Source organism: Saccopteryx bilineata, chromosome 6 (genome assembly GCF_036850765.1).
Source record: "Saccopteryx bilineata isolate mSacBil1 chromosome 6, mSacBil1_pri_phased_curated, whole genome shotgun sequence".
Classification (NCBI taxonomy): domain Eukaryota; kingdom Metazoa; phylum Chordata; class Mammalia; order Chiroptera; family Emballonuridae; genus Saccopteryx; species Saccopteryx bilineata.
The window spans coordinates 17,306,455-17,326,156 of record NC_089495.1 but is presented as its reverse complement, the minus strand read 5'-3'; the positions used below and the strand labels follow the sequence as shown (position 1 = coordinate 17,326,156).

The 19,702-nt window shown below is 43.9% G+C and overlaps 1 protein-coding gene across 4 annotated transcripts in view; it reads right to left on the bottom strand.

Moving 5' to 3' along the window:
- Window positions 1-16,349, bottom strand: part of MTUS1 (microtubule associated scaffold protein 1) — a 156,506-nt gene extending 140,157 nt beyond the window's left edge. For 2 of the 4 annotated variants that reach the window (XM_066237685.1, XM_066237687.1), the window contains exon 1: window positions 15,183-15,321. Coding sequence is in view for 1 of the 4 variants with exons in the window: in XM_066237688.1 (XP_066093785.1) it covers window positions 15,183-15,246 (64 nt within the window). In the remaining 3 variants the exon portion in view is untranslated. Of the gene's footprint in view, window positions 1-15,182; window positions 15,382-15,842 lie in introns of those variants that run through there. The other 2 variants (XM_066237686.1, XM_066237688.1) reach the window with 2 other exon arrangements.
- Window positions 16,350-19,702: the final 3,353 nt, after the last annotated feature.

Sequence of the window (19,702 nt, the reverse complement as noted above, 5' to 3'; positions counted from 1 at the left end):
CTACCACGTGCCCGCTGCTCTGGTAGGGGCACAACACAGTCCCTGTCTTCAAAGAGCCTTTAGTACAGTTGAAAAGACAAGACAGTACAAGTAAATAATTGAAAAACAGTGAAAGTAAAAACGACCAGAGCCTCAGGGAAGCCAAGTGCTCTAATGCGGTGGTTATGGAGGGACCGCTTGAGGGCGGCTCCCTGGAGAAGCAGAAGTATCAGGACGGGCAGATGAGTGCTTCTCGGCCTCTCAGACTTTATGGACTAGTAAACTTTCCCCTCCTGTTATCCACAGACGCCACACCGGACAGCCAGCTTCTAATCTGGCCACTAAAGATACATCAGACAAAATACATTTTTACTACTACCAACAGTTATAAAAGGACGTTTTTAACCACAACAATGAAGGGAGTATGCAATGCAGAACAAAGAACATTCTTTTATTTTAGATTGTATACGTTTAGCCTGATGAAAATTTTAGTGCATTATGGTTTTTTCCATTTCACTATGTTAGAGTAAATACTTTGTTTACACACACACACACACACACACACACACACACACACACACGCGCTCACAGATCTCCCCTTGGAACCCCTGAGCTAGGCAAAAATGGCAGCAGGGGAGGGGCGGGGCTGACAGAAAGGGGCTGATGGATGGGAGGTGAGGGGCGTTTCCCAATTCTCCAGGAAGATCAGAAGGACCAGAAATGACACATGGGGAAGAAGCGCTGAGAGGACCAGTGGACCAGAAAGGGCCTGGGACAGATCAAGGAAGTCACTGTGTACCGATCCCCCCATTGGAAGCCACCACAGAGACCACAGAAGCCGGCACACACGTGCACAGAGCCATCTAAGCACTGACCATGAGGGCCAGCTCAGCAGAGGCCAAGACTTCCAGAAGGCAACACCCGGACCAGACCCCCTCACCCACTGCCTGATACTGCGATGCTCTAAGCGCCTCCAGGATCCGAGCACTGTCCGTGACGTGGGTGGATAAGGAGGGAGGAAAACAACCCTTGAGAGGAGAGGACAGTCCTGGACAGGAAGATTGAACTGACCCAATTTTAAACCTGAGGTTAGGTAGGCTGTTGCATAACCACCACTTATATGCACTGTGGGGGTGGTTCACCTTCAGGAATATAGGAAGCATGCACAAAACAGTGCAACTCAGGCCAGAGCACGTCACCACAGCTCCTTGGATTACTTAGGAACTCACCCTCCTCACACCAACTCGTACTATTTCATCCATATTTCAGAAAGAAAAATCAAAACAGAAATTCTTTTTAAAAAAACAGTCTTTCCTCATAAAGTTGACAAGTATTATAGAGTGAGGCTGACCAACCTAAGAGCGAAAAACTGTCCAAGGCTCATGAGTGTGCGAAGGTCTCGTGAGCACAGAAGTTATGTCAGTAATGTCCAGTGCTGAGCACCAGGGACTGACAAGTGAGGACTGTCTCTTGCTGACACGTCATCAAGTCCCAATTGTTCAGCCACAATCAGCGAAGTGTGTGAGGCCAGGATGGGGCGGTGGGCAGCTACCGCCTCCATGGACAAAGATAACAAAGTCAGCACGCAGCACTTCGGAGTCCCACACAGTGTTTCCACAGTCACCCTCCCGGATGACAGTCCCATGACCGTTACCTTCCTCCTATACCTCCTCTCCTTTTAGAGACGTCAAACTTGATATTTCCACAAGCTCAGGACCTTGTCCAAGAAACCAGAGTTGGTAAATAGCAATGGACGTTAAACCCAGTGCAAATGTGTAACCTTGATCTCCCTCCCACCCCTCCTCGCAGAGGAAGAAAATCAACTAACTATTGGCAGCCCTAGAAGGCCACGGGTCCAGAGCTGCCTGGACGTGGGGGCCACGTGCTGGTCACGGGGAACTAACTCCTGTGTTTACTCAACTACTGGCTTCCCTACCTGGAGCAAGCCAAAATTAATCCTGGCCGCGTTTTCCTCGTCTGTAAAAAATGTAACAATAACAATACTAAGGGTTGCGTTTTAGGAGTTAACAGAAAACTCTAAAAACTTTCTAATCCCCACACAACTGTTGGTTGCTACTGTTATAATGGCAACAACCTTGTGAAACAAGCTTCGTTATTATCATTTTATTTATGACCAAAGTGAGAGCAGATGTTCATATGATCAAGGGAACTATCTGGGTAATGGACACATGCTACATATATCTTGACTGTGTTGGTTGCATAGATCTGAATTTGTCAAAACTCCTAACTGTACACTTAAGCTGCGTGCATTTCATGGTACTTAATTTTACCTCTCCTTTTTTTTCTTTATAGATTGTGCGACCAACAAACAGCAGTCTATACCCCAGAACACATCTATTAAATCAACTGGAACCTACAGATGCTTTTCTTGGCTCTTGTTCTGTAATCTACCCTCAAACTAATTCCTTCCTACCCAATTTAAAACCTACAATGTTGACGGCCCTGGCCGGTTGGCTCAGCAGTAGAGCGTCGGCCTGGCGTGCGGGGGGACCCGGGTTCGATTCCCGGCCAGGACACACAGGAGAAGCGCCCATTTGCTTCTCCACGCCCCCCCCCCTTCCTCTCTGTCTCTCTCTTCCCCTCCCACAGCCAAGGCTCCATTGGAGCAAAGATGGCCCGGGCACTGGGGATGGCTCCTTAGCCTCTGCCCCAGGCGCTAGAGTGGCTCTGGTCGTGGCAGAGCGACGCCCCCGGAGGGGCAGAGCATCGCCCCCTGGTGGGCAGAGCATCGTCCCTGGTGGGCATGCCGGGTGGATCCCAGTCGGGCACAAGCAGGAGTCTGTCTGACTATCTCTCCCCGTTTCCAGCTTCAGAGAAATACAAATAAATAAATAAAATATAAAACCTACAATGTTGACTCTACCTAATACCTATCATTTTTGTCTGATCGCATGGATAGCGAACATGCCCTGCCTGACGTAGGATTTTATGTTTTACTGTTACCTCCTGAATATATTCACCTATACCTCCTCCAGGAGTTGGTTTCTGGCCACGGCCTTGTAGGCCATCATAGCCACAGATCTAAACAATCACCTTATAAAGTAGGTCAGGGCCACCTATCAGGTGTCTACAATCCCAAACCAATAGGCCCGAGAATCTAAAATGCTATGTGTCAGCACTCCTTCAACATATTTCCAGGCAACTGAGTAGAAGACACTAGTCCATGTACACCTGATAGAGAGGTGAACAAGATGACATTCTTGCCCCCATGGCTATTATATCATATTGTAGATGATTTTCTGAATTTCATCAAAAAGTAAGCTTTTTCATGAAGATCAGTAGAAAGTATGCAAGTCAGAACAGCAAGACTAAGTTCCAGAATGGTACTGACTGAGGCGAAACAGAATGGACTGTCCCCAAAAAAGGAAAGAACTGAAACCAAACCACCACCTACTGCAGACCTCTCAAGGCCACCGCCAAGGACTGCATCGTTGGGCTCAAAAATGTTTGATGTAAAGACTCTGCATTGTTTGTTTTTAATTATATATAATTGGTTCAAGAAACTGCCCAAGAGGCAACATGGATTGTTCAGGGGACAGGGGGTAGGTAGGCTGGGTGAGCAGGGCTGAGTTTAAAGTTAACATCTTTTCCTGAAAGTGTTAACTGACCGTGAACAGCTCCTTCTGTAGAACCGTTCAGATAGTTGCCGTATCTCTTCAAAGTGCCAAAGAAGTAATTTTCCATTTGAATCCTGCCGAGGCCAAATGAAAAACGTCATGTGTGTGTAGTTACGCAAGTTGGCAGGCACCTCACGCTGTATCTTCCAACCTTCGCTAAACACTGGCTTCCTGTACCCTTCACTTGAAACTGATTACCTATGTTAGGCTTTCCACTGGCAAATAAAAGTTCCTTCATAAAGGTCAATGTGTGTTCACATCTAACTTGCAGGAGCAGCCCAAAAGAAAAGTCAACCTATGTTAAGGGACTTGTTAAGTCCTAACACTGTACATTCCTTAGAGGTCACTTTGGTAATAGAAAACTGTTGACCTACAGGGCTAGAAACTGTGTACACTCAGGGTATCGCTGTGGTTTGAGGACATTCTCTTTCCAGTTCTGACACCAGGCCTCCTCTTCTAGTGAAATTGCTACCTGGGATTAGCTCCATGTACCCAAGAATTACCCACCTGCATGCAGGTTAAAATAAGAAAATAGGATTCAAAATTTCTATAGAAAAAGCATTTCGGAAAAGGAAATATTAGTCTGTATTCAACATACACACCATTGGATTGCTAACTCTAAAATGGGTACATCTTACAATGTATTTATTATTAAACAGTCAAATGATTCAAATGATTGTTCTGATAAAATTTCATTTGGTTCTTCTTGAAAAAGTTCTAGAAACTATGAAACCTCATAGAAATGTAATATATCACTGTAATGACCTGTAGCTGTCAAGTTCTGATTCATGCTAGTAACTCAATGGCTTACAAGATTAAACATTCTGTTTATGCTCTGTAGTTAGAAAATGGAAAGACAACAAATCATAATTCTCAGCTATGTCATCTGAAATGTTACATACCCAAACTACTGCATGCCTTTGATCCCATTTCAGCATCAATGTGTAGAAACTCCTCGCAACAGCAATTTATTGCTTCTGATGGAATTGAAAGCGGTCAAGTAACAGCTGTACACTGGGGGTGGGGGATGGACCAGGATGGACCAGGAGGGAAGGGAGCCCTAGGTCCCTGCTCTCGTTCCGTAACTTCCTCGTCCAGCCTAAAACATCGACCTGAATAGTTCCAGGCCCATTTCCTCAGGTATGAAACAGGGCTCTCACAGCCTGTCCTGCCCACCTCACAGGGCTGATGTGATAACTGAACAAGAATGTCTTTAATGTTGTATTTATAAGGCACTTTCCACAAGCACATGGAATTATTATTGCACTTTGTTTGAAAAATGAAAACTCAGAATTGCCTTAGTATTTAAATATATAAATGGCAATATTTTACAACCCAAATTCTTAAGTATGAATGTTGCTAGACTAAGCTACAAGCTAAAAATTAGAGCAGAGGAAGGCAGTACTTTAAAATCTGCCAATGCTTTATTGGTTCAAAGCGATGACTCAACTAAGTGCTTTTAGAATGTGCTGATAGCAAACCAGCAACATAATTTAGACTTCAGCAAAGATGAAAGTATCTGCTTTGATTAAAAAAAAAAAATGCAACTCAAGTAGAACAAATATCAGCAACTCACTAAACTCAACCCCTCAAGAAAACCAAGAGGTTACAGAGGTGCAGTCCAAGAATAAATCATCTCAACCGTTCCTGATACCCACCGCTTCTTTTTAAGGAAGAAGGAACGTTATTAAATTCCAGGTCCTATGCAGACTCAAGCAACACCTCTACCCAAGGGGAGTGGAGGAATTTAGATGAAACTCCCTCTCCAAGAATCAGAAAAGGTTTAAAGCAAGAAACAAAGGGAGTTATTAACATTTACTCACTATCTTCTATATGCCTACCGCTGTGGCAGCATAACCCCAGAAGATAGGTACTGTCCCCACTGTCCTGACAGGTCACTGGGGCTAAGGCAAGGAAGTACCTTACCCCAAAGCACGTGGCCTCCCCCAGCGGATCTCATGCAGGACCCCAACTTGATCTAACCTGGAAGTCTGTGCACACTCCATTACATTCCTGTACCAAATGTTCTGGGTATCAGCAACATACTTTCCAGTTCTGTAACCAAGTCTGTCTCCAAGGTTTCATAATGGTCATCGGGGTGAGCAAAGCCTAGCAAAACGCTGATGTGCCTCTACTTGTTTTGTTATTCCAGTTTTAATAAAAACAAGAGGAAGGCAAGGAAGAAAGCAATACTCTGCCTTGTAGGCTTCTATTTATACAATATGTATGAGTAGATAATAATTGTCATTTGAATATATACCTATGAGGTTACAGATTTTACATATTTAGTATAACAAGATAGAACCAATATTTTCTACCATAACAGTTCATACCTGCATACAAAATCATTTAAAGTTTTCTTTTATAAAAAGAGAAGGCAGGATTGATCCCTCCCTCAAGTTCCTTTTGACTAGACTCACTCTTCTTATCTCGGAATAAAATGAACTAGTAACTCCTTCTGTATAGTTGTCATGCATCTCTTCATAAAGCAACATCAGAAATGTTTAAACATGAAACAAACAAAAAAAAATCCATGCCTGAGTGTTACATCAACTTCAACAATCAACAATTCTAGTGAACCATCAAAAAGCTTTCCAGCAATGCAAACGTACATTCTCTGAAACAAAAATCTTATTAATGTAATAAGAGAAAGAACAATCCTACACAGAAAATTTGTCTGAATCCCTCTTTCAGATGTAAATACGTATTTCTCACAAAAAGAAACCGCCCAAGTTTCTGTTCACAAGCAATGGTCAACTTGTGGCTGTCTGCACAAATGGGGAATGTCACAAATTCTCCCAATTTGCATGAGGGCATGCCAGGTACTTTATCAAGAACAGAATTACCACTCAGAAGGAATAGGAACCTTATGCCTTCCAGCTCTGCGTCAGCCCCACTCTCTCTGTTTGCTGGGGGTGTCACACTGGGTGGGGGGAGGGCACCGGAAGAGGACGAGAAAGACGAAGAAGACCACCTCAAGGAAAGCAGCAAGGACACTGATACCGCTGGCTTACAAGACCTTCTAGTAGCTGTGACTAACTGAAGAAAGAATTTCAAACTCCCTGCCATCAGAGCTCTCGATGACTGTTTCCAGGGTCCATCTGGTACAAATCATTCTAAAAGTACAAATGTATTCAGCATCATAAGGTTTAGAACCTATTCCCAAGAAACATACAAGATGGAACAAAAAGATGCCCTGGCCGGTTGGCTCAGCGGTAGAGCGTCGGCCTAGCGTGCGGAGGACCTGGGTTCGATTCCCGGCCAGGGCACACAGGAGAAGCGCCCATTTGCTTCTCCACCCCTCCGCCGCGCCTTCCTCTCTGTCTCTCTCTTCCCCTCCCGCAGCCAAGGCTCCATTGGAGCAAAGATGGCCCGGGCGCTGGGGATGGCTCTGTGGCCTCTGCCCCAGGCGCTAGAGTGGCTCTGGTCGCAACATGGCGACGCCCAGGATGGGCAGAGCATCGCCCCCTGGTGGGCAGAGCTTCGCCCCATGGTGGGCGTGCCGGGTGGATCCCGGTCGGGCGCATGCGGGAGTCTGTCTGACTGTCTCTCCCTGTTTCCAGCTTCAGAAATATGCAAAAAAAAAAAAAAAAGATGGAACAAAAAGATACCAGAGAAGGTCACTAGAAAGGTGACCCAGAGAAAGGAAGTGAAAGCACAGACTGCTGAGCATCTTGCCTCTCAACTCTTCTGGTGAGAAGTGAAAAAAGTGATCCAAGATCACCAGTCCTGACAGAACCAAAGTCGGCAAACAGCCTTAGGCTAAGGAAAATGTGGTCAAGGTACCAGGCAGAGTCCCCAGTGTACAGCACAACGCTGACAACTTGGGAGACTATTTCTAGCAACCTGAACACTTCCTAAAACTTCCAAAACCCCACTTTTCACAGTAGTGGAGACTTTTCTGACCGGCTCCCCTGAGAACCGGGGCCACACGTTTTCATACCTCAGCCCTTTCTCTTTGCACAGTGTTTGGACCTCGGGAAAGGGCTGACACACGGGCGGAGGCTCATGGAAATCAAACTTAGGATTCTAACAGCAAGTGATTTTACTCATGCCTTTTATTTACCACTTAAGATGCAAACCTAATCCTAACTATGCCCTATGCACACTTGGTTCATAAAGTGTCTATATTGAAGATCTAAGCAAACAAGTGCATTTTTCTCAGAAAAATGTACCCTTTGCAACCCATTCCTGTTTCCCCAATCGTTCTGCAGTCCTCTCTGGTATTATAGCCGACTGGGTTAGGTTAGTAGGAATGTGAAAATACTGTTCAATTCTATAATTTGCCTAAGAATGAGAGAACAGTAGTGCAGTGGTTTACTGTGTAATAAAATACAGACTTTTTACAGTCCAAGGTGATTTAACCAGGAATTATTCTGGTAAGTACAACTCAATCAACTTGACACAGAGGTCGGGGGAAGAGGGTGAGTCTATGTTTGAATGTCATGTCTTAGACCCGCTTACATCTATACTGGCTTCTATTTTTGTTCCAGAAGCTATCCAAGTGGCCTATGTTTTAAAAGAGCATGCAGTTTCTACTTGATATTATTGTTAACAATCATCAAAGCAACCTATGAGGGATGTATTCGGTGGGACACTTGAATCTATGTAAACACAATAAATTAAAATCAATAAAAAAATAAATAAAATTACCTATGAGAGCCTGACCAGGCAGTGGTACAGTGGAGAGAGCTTTGGACTAGGACACAGAGGACCCAGGTTCGAAACCTCAAGGTTGCCAGCTTGAGCACAGGCTCACCAGGTTGAGTGCAGGGTTGCTGGCTTGAGCCATAGACATGACCCCATGGTCTCTGGCTTGAAGCCCAAGGTTGCTGGCTCTAAGCCCAAGGATGCTGGCTTGAGCCCAAGGTCACTGGCTTGAGCCCAAGGTCGCTGGCTTGAGCAAGGGGTCACTCACTTTGCTGTAGCCCCTGGGGTAAAGGCACATATAAGAAAGCAATCAATGAACAACTAAGGTGCCACAACGAAGAACTGATGCTTCTCATCTCTTTCCCTTCCTGCCTGGCTGTCCCTGTCTGTCCGTCTCTCAAAAATAAAATGCCCTGGCCGGTTGGCTCAGCGGTAGAGCGTCGGCCTAGCGTGCGGAGGACCTGGGTTCGATTCCCAGCCAGGGCACACAGGAGAAGCGCCCATTTGCTTCTCCACCCCTCCGCCGCGCTTTCCTCTCTGTCTCTCTCTTCCCCTCCCGCAGCCAAGGCTCCATTGGAGCAAAGATGGCCCGGGCGCTGGGGATGGCTCTGTGACCTCTGCCTCAGGCGCTAGAGTGGCTCTGGTCGCAACATGGCGACGCCCAGGATAGGCAGAGCATCGCCCCCTGGTGGGCAGAGCATCGCCCCCTGGTGGGCAGAGCATCGCCCCTGGTGGGCGTGCCGGGTGGATCCCGGTCGGGCGCATGCGGGAGTCTGTCTGACTGTCTCTCCCTGTTTCCAGCTTCAAAAAAAAAAAAAAAAAAAATCTATAAGATAAACGTAAGAGAGAACTTCTCATCTGTCACTGAACACTGATAATGTTCAAAACTGCTTATCTGAAATAAGGTGAAGAAATATTGACTTTTCCTTCAGAACTGGTACATAAGTAAATAATACCAGAGTTAAATATTACCAAGTCTCCATCAGAAAAAAACAGGAACTGCATTATTCCATACGTAGGTGGGACATAAAAGTGAAACTAAGAGACATTGATAAGAGTGTGGTGGTTACGGGGGGAGGGGGGAGAGGGAGAGGGAGAGGGAAAGGGGGAGGGGGAGGGGCACAAAGAAAACTAGATAAAAGGTGACAGAGGACAATCTGACTTTGGGTGATGGGTATGCAACATAATTGAACGACAAGATAACCTGGACTTGTTATCTTTGAATATATGTATCCTGATTTATTGGTGTCGCCCCATTAAAAAAATAAAATTATTAAAAAAATATATTACCAAGTCTCCAATCTACAAAAAGTATAGAAGGAAGCTAACCCAACAGCCAAGACTCCATGAACCTGCCATACATGTTCCTGAGCTATATGTTATTACCACGAGAATCACCTCTCTTTCTCGCTTGCTCTTCTGATCACTGTGACTCTCTCCCAGACAGAACCCTTTTTCTCAGTCACAGCTGAGGACACAAAGCGTCCCAAAATATTTTAGTTCACTGTTAGAGGATCAGGGTAATTTATAATTGGTCCTCAAATCTTAATGCTAATTTTCTTTATTTTTGCATTCAGCTTAAATAAGAACTGAGAAGGTACAAATATTTAAAAGAATAATGAAGTAATTGAATGGCTTTACACCCTCCTTCCAGCTCCTTCCCTAGAAGACTGACCCGTTCCCAGTTGGTTCTGCTCCGTCCTCTGTGGTGGGCACCCCTTCTGCTCCTTCCTCTGTGGTGGGCACCCCTTCTGCTCCGTCCTCTGTGGTGGGCACCCCGCGGGAGACTGGCCAGGCCTGCCCGGCTCAGAGCAGCCCTCCTGAGCCATAAAGTCAGGACAGTCTCAGACAAAATCACACTACCTGGAAGACATTTCCTTGGGACCCCTTTCCCCTCTCCAGCTGGCTTGAGAAACTTCTAACCTGCACCTGCTCCCGCCATCTTCCTCTGCTCACAGGGGGTTAGTTCAATCTCCTAAAAAGAGCACATTTCCTCAAGAGAAACCTGAAGTGACTTTAAAACTCTCTTAATTTTACACCTTCAAAATGAAATAAAACCTCTAGGTTAGAATAAAGGGAGTACGTGTGATTTTTTCTTACTTTTACTCCTGTAAGTTCTGTAATGGGCACACAAGAACATTCATTAATTTAGATCTGGGTTTATTACCACGACTTAAAAAATGTTTATCTTTAAGTAAATACATATTTATTTCTCTTCAATCGGGGGCTTAAACTGAAGGCCAAGAAAAAAAATCTACCAGCTTTAAAGAACAAAAGTAGATTTTGTAATCAAAGATTCATATGCAAATATGTACTTGTGAAGTGCTTCAAGCTATTTACTTAAGTAAAACACCTCTACACTGAACTCTGTTTACACTCTAAATTTGTTGGACAAACCACTTCTTCCTTGACTGTATAAAAGTTAGAGACATCAGGGCAATCACAAATCAATTACAAGTTAGGTTACAGTGTATGAAAGTCAAGTTTTAGTGTATCTATCTCCATAGTAAGGATTGTAGACCCCAAATCTCTCATTCCCCAAATGGAAAAATCTTTCTCATCTTGAGCCAAGTGAACAAGAAAAAGTCATGCATTAATATCATGGAGGACAAAATTAAATATATACATCATGATTAACTATATATATATTATGGATAACTGCCCACATAAAAGTAACAGCTGCCAATTTCAAAATATATTGAGGTCATTTTAAAAAATAACTACCATCAGGGCAATCCTTTGTGAAAATTGGTTTAGAAATACAATTTTAGAAGTAGTAGCTGACAGGCAAACTCAGCTCTTGGTTATACTGGACCACCCCAGCCAAGCACTGAGAGCCGGATCAAAGCAGGCTTCTCTGAACTACATTTCTGGCTAGCAAAGGCTATACTTTACCATCTAATCCCTCTTTTTTCTTCCTTAAAAAAAAAAAAAAAAAAAAAAAAAAAAAAACAAGAAAAAAAAACAGGATGGTGTCATTCATCCTCACTCACTCCTCCACAGGCCACAAACCACCACTGGCCAAGCACCTGCCAGCTACATGGTGAGGGTCACTTACACTGCCTCAAGAGAGTCTGGACCCATTTCTAAGTGTCCTCAAACATACACCATACACTAACCTCATCCTCCAGGCTCATATTTGGTCCCCTGGCTTATTGTTAGGCTCTAAAAGATGGAGAGTGACAGAAAGGGACTCGGGCTCTGAGGAGAGAAGTGTGAGAGGCCTTCACAAGTCCTCAGGGCACACTTAAGCTTACATAGTGCGGAAAGACAACTCAAGTTTCAGACATCAAGAAGACTTTCCGTCTGACCTGTGGTGGCACAGTGGATAAAGCACTGACCTGGAACACTGAGGTCGCCAGTTTGAAACCCTGGGATTGCCTAGGCAAGGCACATATGGGAGTTGATGCTTCCTGCTCACCCCCCACTTCTCTCTCTCTCTCTCTCTCTCTGTCCACTCAAAAAAAAATAAATAAAATCTTTAACATCTATGAGTAGTGTTAGAAATCAATCTAGGAGCCATGGCTGGTGGCTCAGTGGATAAGAGCATTGGACTGACATATGGACATCCCAGGTTCAATCCCTGGTCAGGGCACACAGGAGAAGCGACCATCTGCTTCTCCCCCTCTCCCCCTCTTTCCCTCCCACAGCCAGTGGTTCAATTGGTTCAAGCATGGCAGTTGGTGCTGAGGATAGCTCCAATGGAGTCTGAGAGCCTCAGGCACTAAAAATAGTTGGTATATCCCAGTTGGGGGCACATGCAGGAGTCTGCCTCACTATCTCCCGTCCTCCTACCTAAAGAAGGAAGGAAGGAAGGAAGGAAGGAAGGAAGGAAGGAAGGAAGGAAGGAAGGAAGGAAGGAAGGAAGGAAGGGAGGGAGGGAGGGAGGGAGGGAGGGAGGGAGGGAGGGATGGGAGGGAAGGGAGGGAGGGAAGGGAGGGAGGGAAAGAGAGAAAGAGAGAGGAAGAAAGAAATCAATCAGGGAAAATCTATAAAATACACATACATTCAACTAGACATCAGGGAAGACTCATCAATAATTCAGAATTAACTGCAATAATAACTATAAAAAAACTCTGGCAGAATAAGGATACTACAGATGAATTACTAAAGATAAATGAATTGTGAGCCTAGTTTACATAATCACAGAACATATCTGAAAGTCTTTGAAGTCTGATTCCCTAGAATTTAAAACTTTCCATTCTTATTTGGAAGGATGTTGTTCCTGATGGTATACCATGCACAACTATTTCTCATCAACAAACACAAAATCTGTTTTATAACAGTCTCCACTCCAGACATGCAGGTTATTATAATAGATTTGAAGAATCTAATCCAGAATTTTGGGGGGAAGGTGGAATAAAATTCTTTTCAACGTCATCTTCAGCCACTATCTTATATATGTAGTTCTTAAGCTATGATTCAGAAGTGTTAAAAAATTTTTTTGAAAAAGTCAACAAATTTGGCTACATTAAAGTATAGAACTTCTATAAGTCAAACAGCACTACAAATGTGCTGTCTTTATTAAGCAAAGACAAAAAAAAAAGAAAAACTCTGCAATATGAAAGACAAAAGTTCATTATCAATCCATAAAATGCACTTATAAATTCATAGAAAAATAATAATACCCTAGGGGAAAATTTGGCACAACATTCAATTAAAAAGGAAGAAAAATGGGGGGACTAGATTTTTGGGGGTGTTTAACATAATTTTAATAAAAAAATGGAAATTTAAATATTGAGATAGCACTGTTCACCTATAAAGCTAGCAAGAATTATTTTCCTTTTAAGTATGCTTCCTGGTATATGTATAGTAACATAGGTACTCACTCTCATAGAGTGCCAATGGGAGCATTCTCTAGTATAACATTTTTTGGAAAGCAAGTGATCGATCTGTATCAAGAATCTTTGAACAATCAACTACTTATATTTGGAGGACTCCATCTAAGGAACTATGCTCTGTAGATGAAGTTTTATAAAGAGTATTTGTTGTATCGGTATATGTTTAATAACAAAAATAGGAAATAAGTTAAAAGTTTGGCTATAAGGAAATGGTTAAATACATTGTTACATCTAGATAATATTATATAGCCACTACAATAAGATTCTTGAACTATAATAACGGGAGCTTTTTCACCATGTGTTAGTAAAAAAAATTAAAAATCAGAATGCAACAGTATATTTGTATATACAACATCGTTGTAAAAATAAGTTTTTTTGTTAAATGTTAACAAGGATTAAGAAAATATTAATTGTGATTATCTTTGCATGAAAGGATTATTTAACTCTTACACTTTTCCTGAATCTACCAATGTTTACACAGCAAACATGCACAACTTTTGAAACCATAACAAGACCAACAGAACAGGGCTAGTTAAATGACAAGCTTTTTAAATGCTTAAGTCTAATAATGGCAGTTTTGTTTCCAAGAAAGACCCACCCCCAAAAAAATCTAGCTATAATTTTATAATCCTATGAAATACTCCAAAATTGTAACCTTCAATTACTGATATATAATTGAAAGGTGCAGCTCTTCTACAAGCAATATTTGCTCCACACAAGGCTGATTTTAAAAAGAACAGCTGAAAAGGTTGATGTAAGTTAAATAAATAGCTATACATTATTGTAAACTAAATTCCACTCCTGGGGGTTTTGTTTTTGTTTTTGAAGGGTAAGTGAATAGTTGCTAATCATTTTTTTATAGCTTTCCTTAGGGAAAATTGTATTTTTTTTAAAAAAAATCATGTAAGTACATTGTAAAGCATTAAGCAAACAGGGCATCATTGTTTCAATTTAAATTGTCCATCGTTTCCTCCCCTAATTACCCCTGAAAAAGAAGTCTGTCTACAGAATTGCAATTCCTTTTAATGTCAACCAGACACTGTTACCTGGGTGTATCTATACTCCTTAAGGAAGTCCTAAATTCCCAAGAAGTAACGACTCATTTGTTCCTTCCCTCCCACCCCCCACATAGGAGTGGAGGTAAAGAGATTAACACCTCCAAGCCCACTCCCAGCCCAGGCCTGAGGATTTAGCATGATGAAGACTGAATCCCCATCACCTGGCAAAACATGAACATTTTCATTTTAGCTTTCATCCCTCTCACCCCCGTTTTGCCTACGATTTTGATTTTTATTCGAGCAAAACATTTCCTTTATTAGTACATTGACTACTTAAACAGTATTAACAGAGTATGTGAAACTATAGGCAGGCTAAAGAATTAATCTCTCCATTTTTACTCCAAAATAAATCCGAATCAAAAATAAACAAATAACAGAAAAGAGTACGTCTTGAAAAGAAGATAGAAAGATTTATTTAAGGCAAGTAAACACATAAATCCACTAATTATCATAGGGTAGTCCAACCAGACGACCTTAGGGGTAGATTTTCTAGAGAGCTAGAGAAGCGCGAATCAACCGCAGGAAGTATATACTATAGTAAAGCATGAAACGGGAGGCCCTCGGGAGCTGCAGCAACCTCATTAAAGCCATTTTCAGCCTGATTACTTATGCAGTGAATGGGCCCAAGCAAACCGCCCAGCGGGAGGGCTGGGACCGCGGGGCTCCGGCGGGTCAAGTGTCTGGTGGGCGGCTTCCGGCTGGGAGCACTGGTTTGTCAATCTGCGTAACTGAGTCTAACCCCCTTCGGTCACTTTCAAGGTGACAACTCCCAGGTCCGCATCAGTCCCTTCCGCACGAGCTGCGCCGTGCCCACGTGAGCCCTGCTCTCCGCAGCCTCCGCTCCGCCGGAGCCGCCTCCCCACTTCTCCCCCAACTTTGGCACACGAGCCCCTAGAGCACTCGTCCCCTCCCCCAAGGCGAGTCCCGTCACACCAGCGCGTCCTCCCTCCACGGTCGCCCGCGATCCCCGCCGCGGACAGGCTGGGCGGCAGGAATCGCCTGCACCCCGCACTTACCCCACGCCGCGGATCCAACCCCGCGCCCCCGGGGAGCCAGACGCAGCAGGGGGCAGACCTGCATTCCGAGCCCAGGCGCCCTTGGGACCCTCGGCCGCGGCGCTCGGGCTCCAGCCGGGAGGCCCGCGGAGCACCCGTGCACGCGGGGCAGCGTCTGCACCTGAGGACACACGGGCCAGCCCCACCCCCTCCACACGCCCGCGGCGGCCGCCGCGGGGAGGGCTCCCGGAGTCCGGGGCGTCCCGCCTCCCCGCCCCACGCCGCTCCGGCCGCCGGGGGCGGAGCCAGGGCGGGGAGTTCGGGAAACTTGTAAATAGACCCGCGCGCCGCTCTGCGCCCGCGCCCGCCGCGGCTCCTGCGGGGAGGACGTCCCTGCGCCCCGCAGCCGGAGGCCAAGGCCAGGCGGCGGCCGCGTGGGCTGCGCCCCGACAAACTTGGAGGACGCGCGAGGCGGTACCTCGGCACCGGTCCGGGCGGTCGCCACTCCCCGCTCCGCGCTCGCCGCGGGCTGCCTCCTCTCGCGCCCTCGGATCCCAACCCCGAAGCCCCGCGCGCTCTCGGGCTAAATGCGGACGCGCTCTGTGCCCCGGGCTTCCGCCCAGGACCGCGCTGCACCTGTTGCCACGTGCGACACGGCGCCCGGGGCTGCTGCTTGCGCACCTGGCTGAACCTCGCGTCCCAGACCACACAGGTCCCCGCGGGCGACTGGAACTCTGCCGCGCACCGTGCTGGGAGCCCCGGGCCGGGCTGGGGACAGGGTCTGCCTCCCACTGGCACCTGCGTTCCGGGTGCGAGCTCTCTGACTTCCCGCAGCTGTGGTGCCTTGCGACCTGGCCCGGCCAGGAGTGTGGGAGGGCGTGGGAAGGTTGCATAATTATCTGAGCAGAGGTTTGCCAGGAACCAGCAGGGACAGCTTCTAAACAGTGTCGGACTACCGCTTTGTAGTAGTATCTTCATTATCCGCACTTCGAAGAGGTAACTAGCAAGTACCTACTGAAGGCCAAAGAAATGAGCTCCTGATCTGTTAGATCTTTGAATAAAAAGTGCAAGGACACTACTCGGACACCTGGGAAACGAGGCGCGACCCACTTGTCTATAAACACATATGAAGCCCTTTCTCTTTGCCAAAGGGAATCAATTCCATTCCTAGCTGTCTATTAGGACTATAAAAATGTCAGACAACCTGGATCCAGTTGTGTGTGTGTGTGTTTTTTTAACTTTAATTACCTGCTTTGGATGCACTCAAAGCATTTTAAGAGAAGTGTTTTCCGAGAATACTGTATTTGACGGTTTCTATACTGTTGCTATTAGACCTACTAACGGATGTATTGCCATTTGCAGTTGGAAAATCTTTACACTCGCACAGTTCATTATTTCTTTAACAAGTCCCAGGAGTCTATGGTCAGGTTATTTTCTCTTATTTTTCAACTGAAGAAATAGGAGCTCAGAAAGGTCGAGTGACTTGCTCCAAGTCACACAGCTGTTGAAGGCAAATGCAAACCCACCAGGCCTAACTCCCAATTTTCTCTTTATTTAGTTACATGATGAAAAATCTCACGTGCTTTTGACATTTCCTGTTGTAAAGACAGGTATGTAACTAACATACGTATGACTGTGGGAAAAGGCATGTGATTATTTTTAGAGAGGCAGCATTAAAAACCATTGAATGATTCTCCCTTATGCAAAAGCACCAGAAACAAACTACTAACATTGCTTCTGTCAGTCACCAGACAATTATGCTAATTAGCAACATGCCTCCTCCCCTAAGCAGAATACTCCTAATGTTAAACATACCATTTAATCTTTGTAACCCTCAGGTGACCCAGATGACTTAGTCCAACCTCCTCCCCCACAGTTCTGTTGTGTGGCTTAGTTATATCTCTAAATATAGAAACTATTTCACTTCATTTTTCCATGGGCTAGATTAAAGAAAGAAAAAAATGAACAAAAAACACAATTTATAAGTAATTAGAAGCAACTTTGTGACCATTAGAGAATCTGAAATCTAGCTTCTAATTGCATCCACATAAAAACAGAAGTTACCTTCTAGGGACATCATCAAGGACTCTGTTTAGGCAAATATACTTGCAATGGGGCCTGCTGACTTTTCTTTCCATCTTGGTTCTGGGCTTGTTGCCATGTTCTTGATCTCTGAACTTTAATGCTGGCCTGCTACAGACTTCATAAACAATATTAAGGGTCAGATAATAGCTATCCCATAACTTTCTGGCCTTTTGTTCTAAAAAGTTAGCCTAATTTTTTTTCCTCCATTAGAAAATTGCAAATTAAAACTACATTGAGAAACTTTTTTTTTTTTACTTAATCAGATTGGCAAAATTTAGAAAGCTTGATAACCACTGTGCAAAGTATGAGAAACAGGCAGTTACAAAGCAGATGTGCATGTAAATTAAAATAACCTCCAGCAAGGGCAATTCACATACCTAACAAAATTATACATGCCCATAGCTTTTGAGCCAGTAAGTCTTCATATAAGAATTTATCTTACAGCACACAAGAAAAATGGGAGATGTACCTATATAAGCTTGTCTGTTTCAACATCATTTATAATAAGATTGAAAAAAAGGTGAAAATGTTCTTTATAAAGGACTGGTAAATTATGAAACAGCCTAAAATTTACATCTCATGAAGAGTTTTAAAAGAGTGAGAAAGCTCTTAATCCTCTTATTTGTTTGTTTGTTTGGTTGGTTGGTTGGTGGGGGGGGGGAGATAGAGACAGACTCTTGCATGTGCCCTGACCGGGAATTGAACCCAGGACATGCCAGGCTGATACTCTATCCACTGAGCAACCAGCCAAGGCCACTCTTTGTACTTTTATGAGATAACCTTCAAGATACATCATGTATGCAACTTTTTGTGTGTGTGTGTGTGTATTTTTCTGAAGTTGGAAACGGGGAAGCAGTCAGACAGACTCCCGCATGCGCCCGACCGGGATCTACCCCCCATGCCCACCAGAAGGCAATGCTCTGCCCATCTTGGGGCATTGCTCTGCCACAATCAGAGCCATTCTAGCGCCTGAGGCAGAGGCTACAGGGCCATCCTCAGCGCCCGGGCCAACTTTGCTCCAATGGAGCCTTGGCTGCAGGAGAGGAAGAGAGAGACAGAGAGGAAGGAGAGGGGGAGGGGTGGAGAAGCAGATGGGTGCTTCTCCTATGTGCCCTGGCCGGGAATCGAACCTGGGACTCCTGCACGCCAGGCCGACAATCTACCACTGAGCCAACCGGCCAGGGTCCATGTATGTATGCAACTTTTTGAAGTGCAAAACAAGTATACTACACTTTCTATTAAAAAGGGGAAATTATATACATAAGGTCTACCGGAAAGTTCTGTCCATTTTTGGAATAAAACAAAATACAAATTTTTCTTACTGTCAATAAACTTTATTAAATAATATAATTGCCATTATTATTAATGATTTCTTGCCAGTGTGAGGGCAATTTGTATATCCCATTTTTGAAAAATGTTTTATCTTTTGATGCAAAAAATTGAACCAGTGCTTGTTTGATATCTTCTTCATTTTTGAATTTTTTGCCCTTCAAAAAATTTTGTAAGGACAAAAACAAGTGATAGTCGGAGGGTGCTAAGTCCGGGGAATATGGTGAATGTGACAGACATGCTTCTGTAGCATTTCTTCCTTGTTGAAATTCGTAAAAATTACAGTGGCGTAAATGAACTTTATCAGTAGCCATGGGTACACTATCGCTTCACACATAAGACTAACACGAATCAACTTTGTTTTAGTTAATTTGCTACATCAGTATGTATACATTAAGTGATAAAAATAGAGAGGCACACATGCGCCAAATAAACATGTGCTTACGTGTCGAAACTTGTTGTGATAGAAACGGATAGAACTTTCCGGTAGACCTTATACTTGATGTATACATATATCCATGTTTGTATAATCATAAAATGTCTCTGAAAAGATATACTAGAAACTGATAAAATTGGTTGTATTTTTAGAAGAAAGCTGGACAGCTGAAGGGCAAGGTTTGAAGAGAAACATTTTATTAAATATAATTTTGTACTTTTAAATTTTTGACCCATGTAGATAATAGTACCCATTCCAACATTTAAAACATTTTTAACATTTAAAGTTTTGCCATCAGACAAGACTAAGATTCTCTCCTTACTAATTTTACTTATAGATAAAAGTAAATGATCAAATTTATCATGCATTAAAGGGAGAAAAAATCAAAATGCCCCAAAATGCTTTCAAACATTTCTTCTCCAGTTTATCAAGAAAAGAAAGACTTTAGTACATAAAACTCTAATATGCTGTGATTCTGGTGGAAGTGGTGAGTCAGCAAATTCCTTAGAATTTTATTACAGTTACGTCTCTCTGGGGTAAAGCTTCCAGCTAATTTTCCTAAAGTCACATTCAATCAGAAATGAAAAAAAGAAAAAGGAGAAAGAATAGAAGAAAAAGAAGAAAAGGAGGAGGAGGAGGAGGCAGAGGAGGAGGGATAAATAAAAAAATAAATTCCAGGTTTAATTCCCAA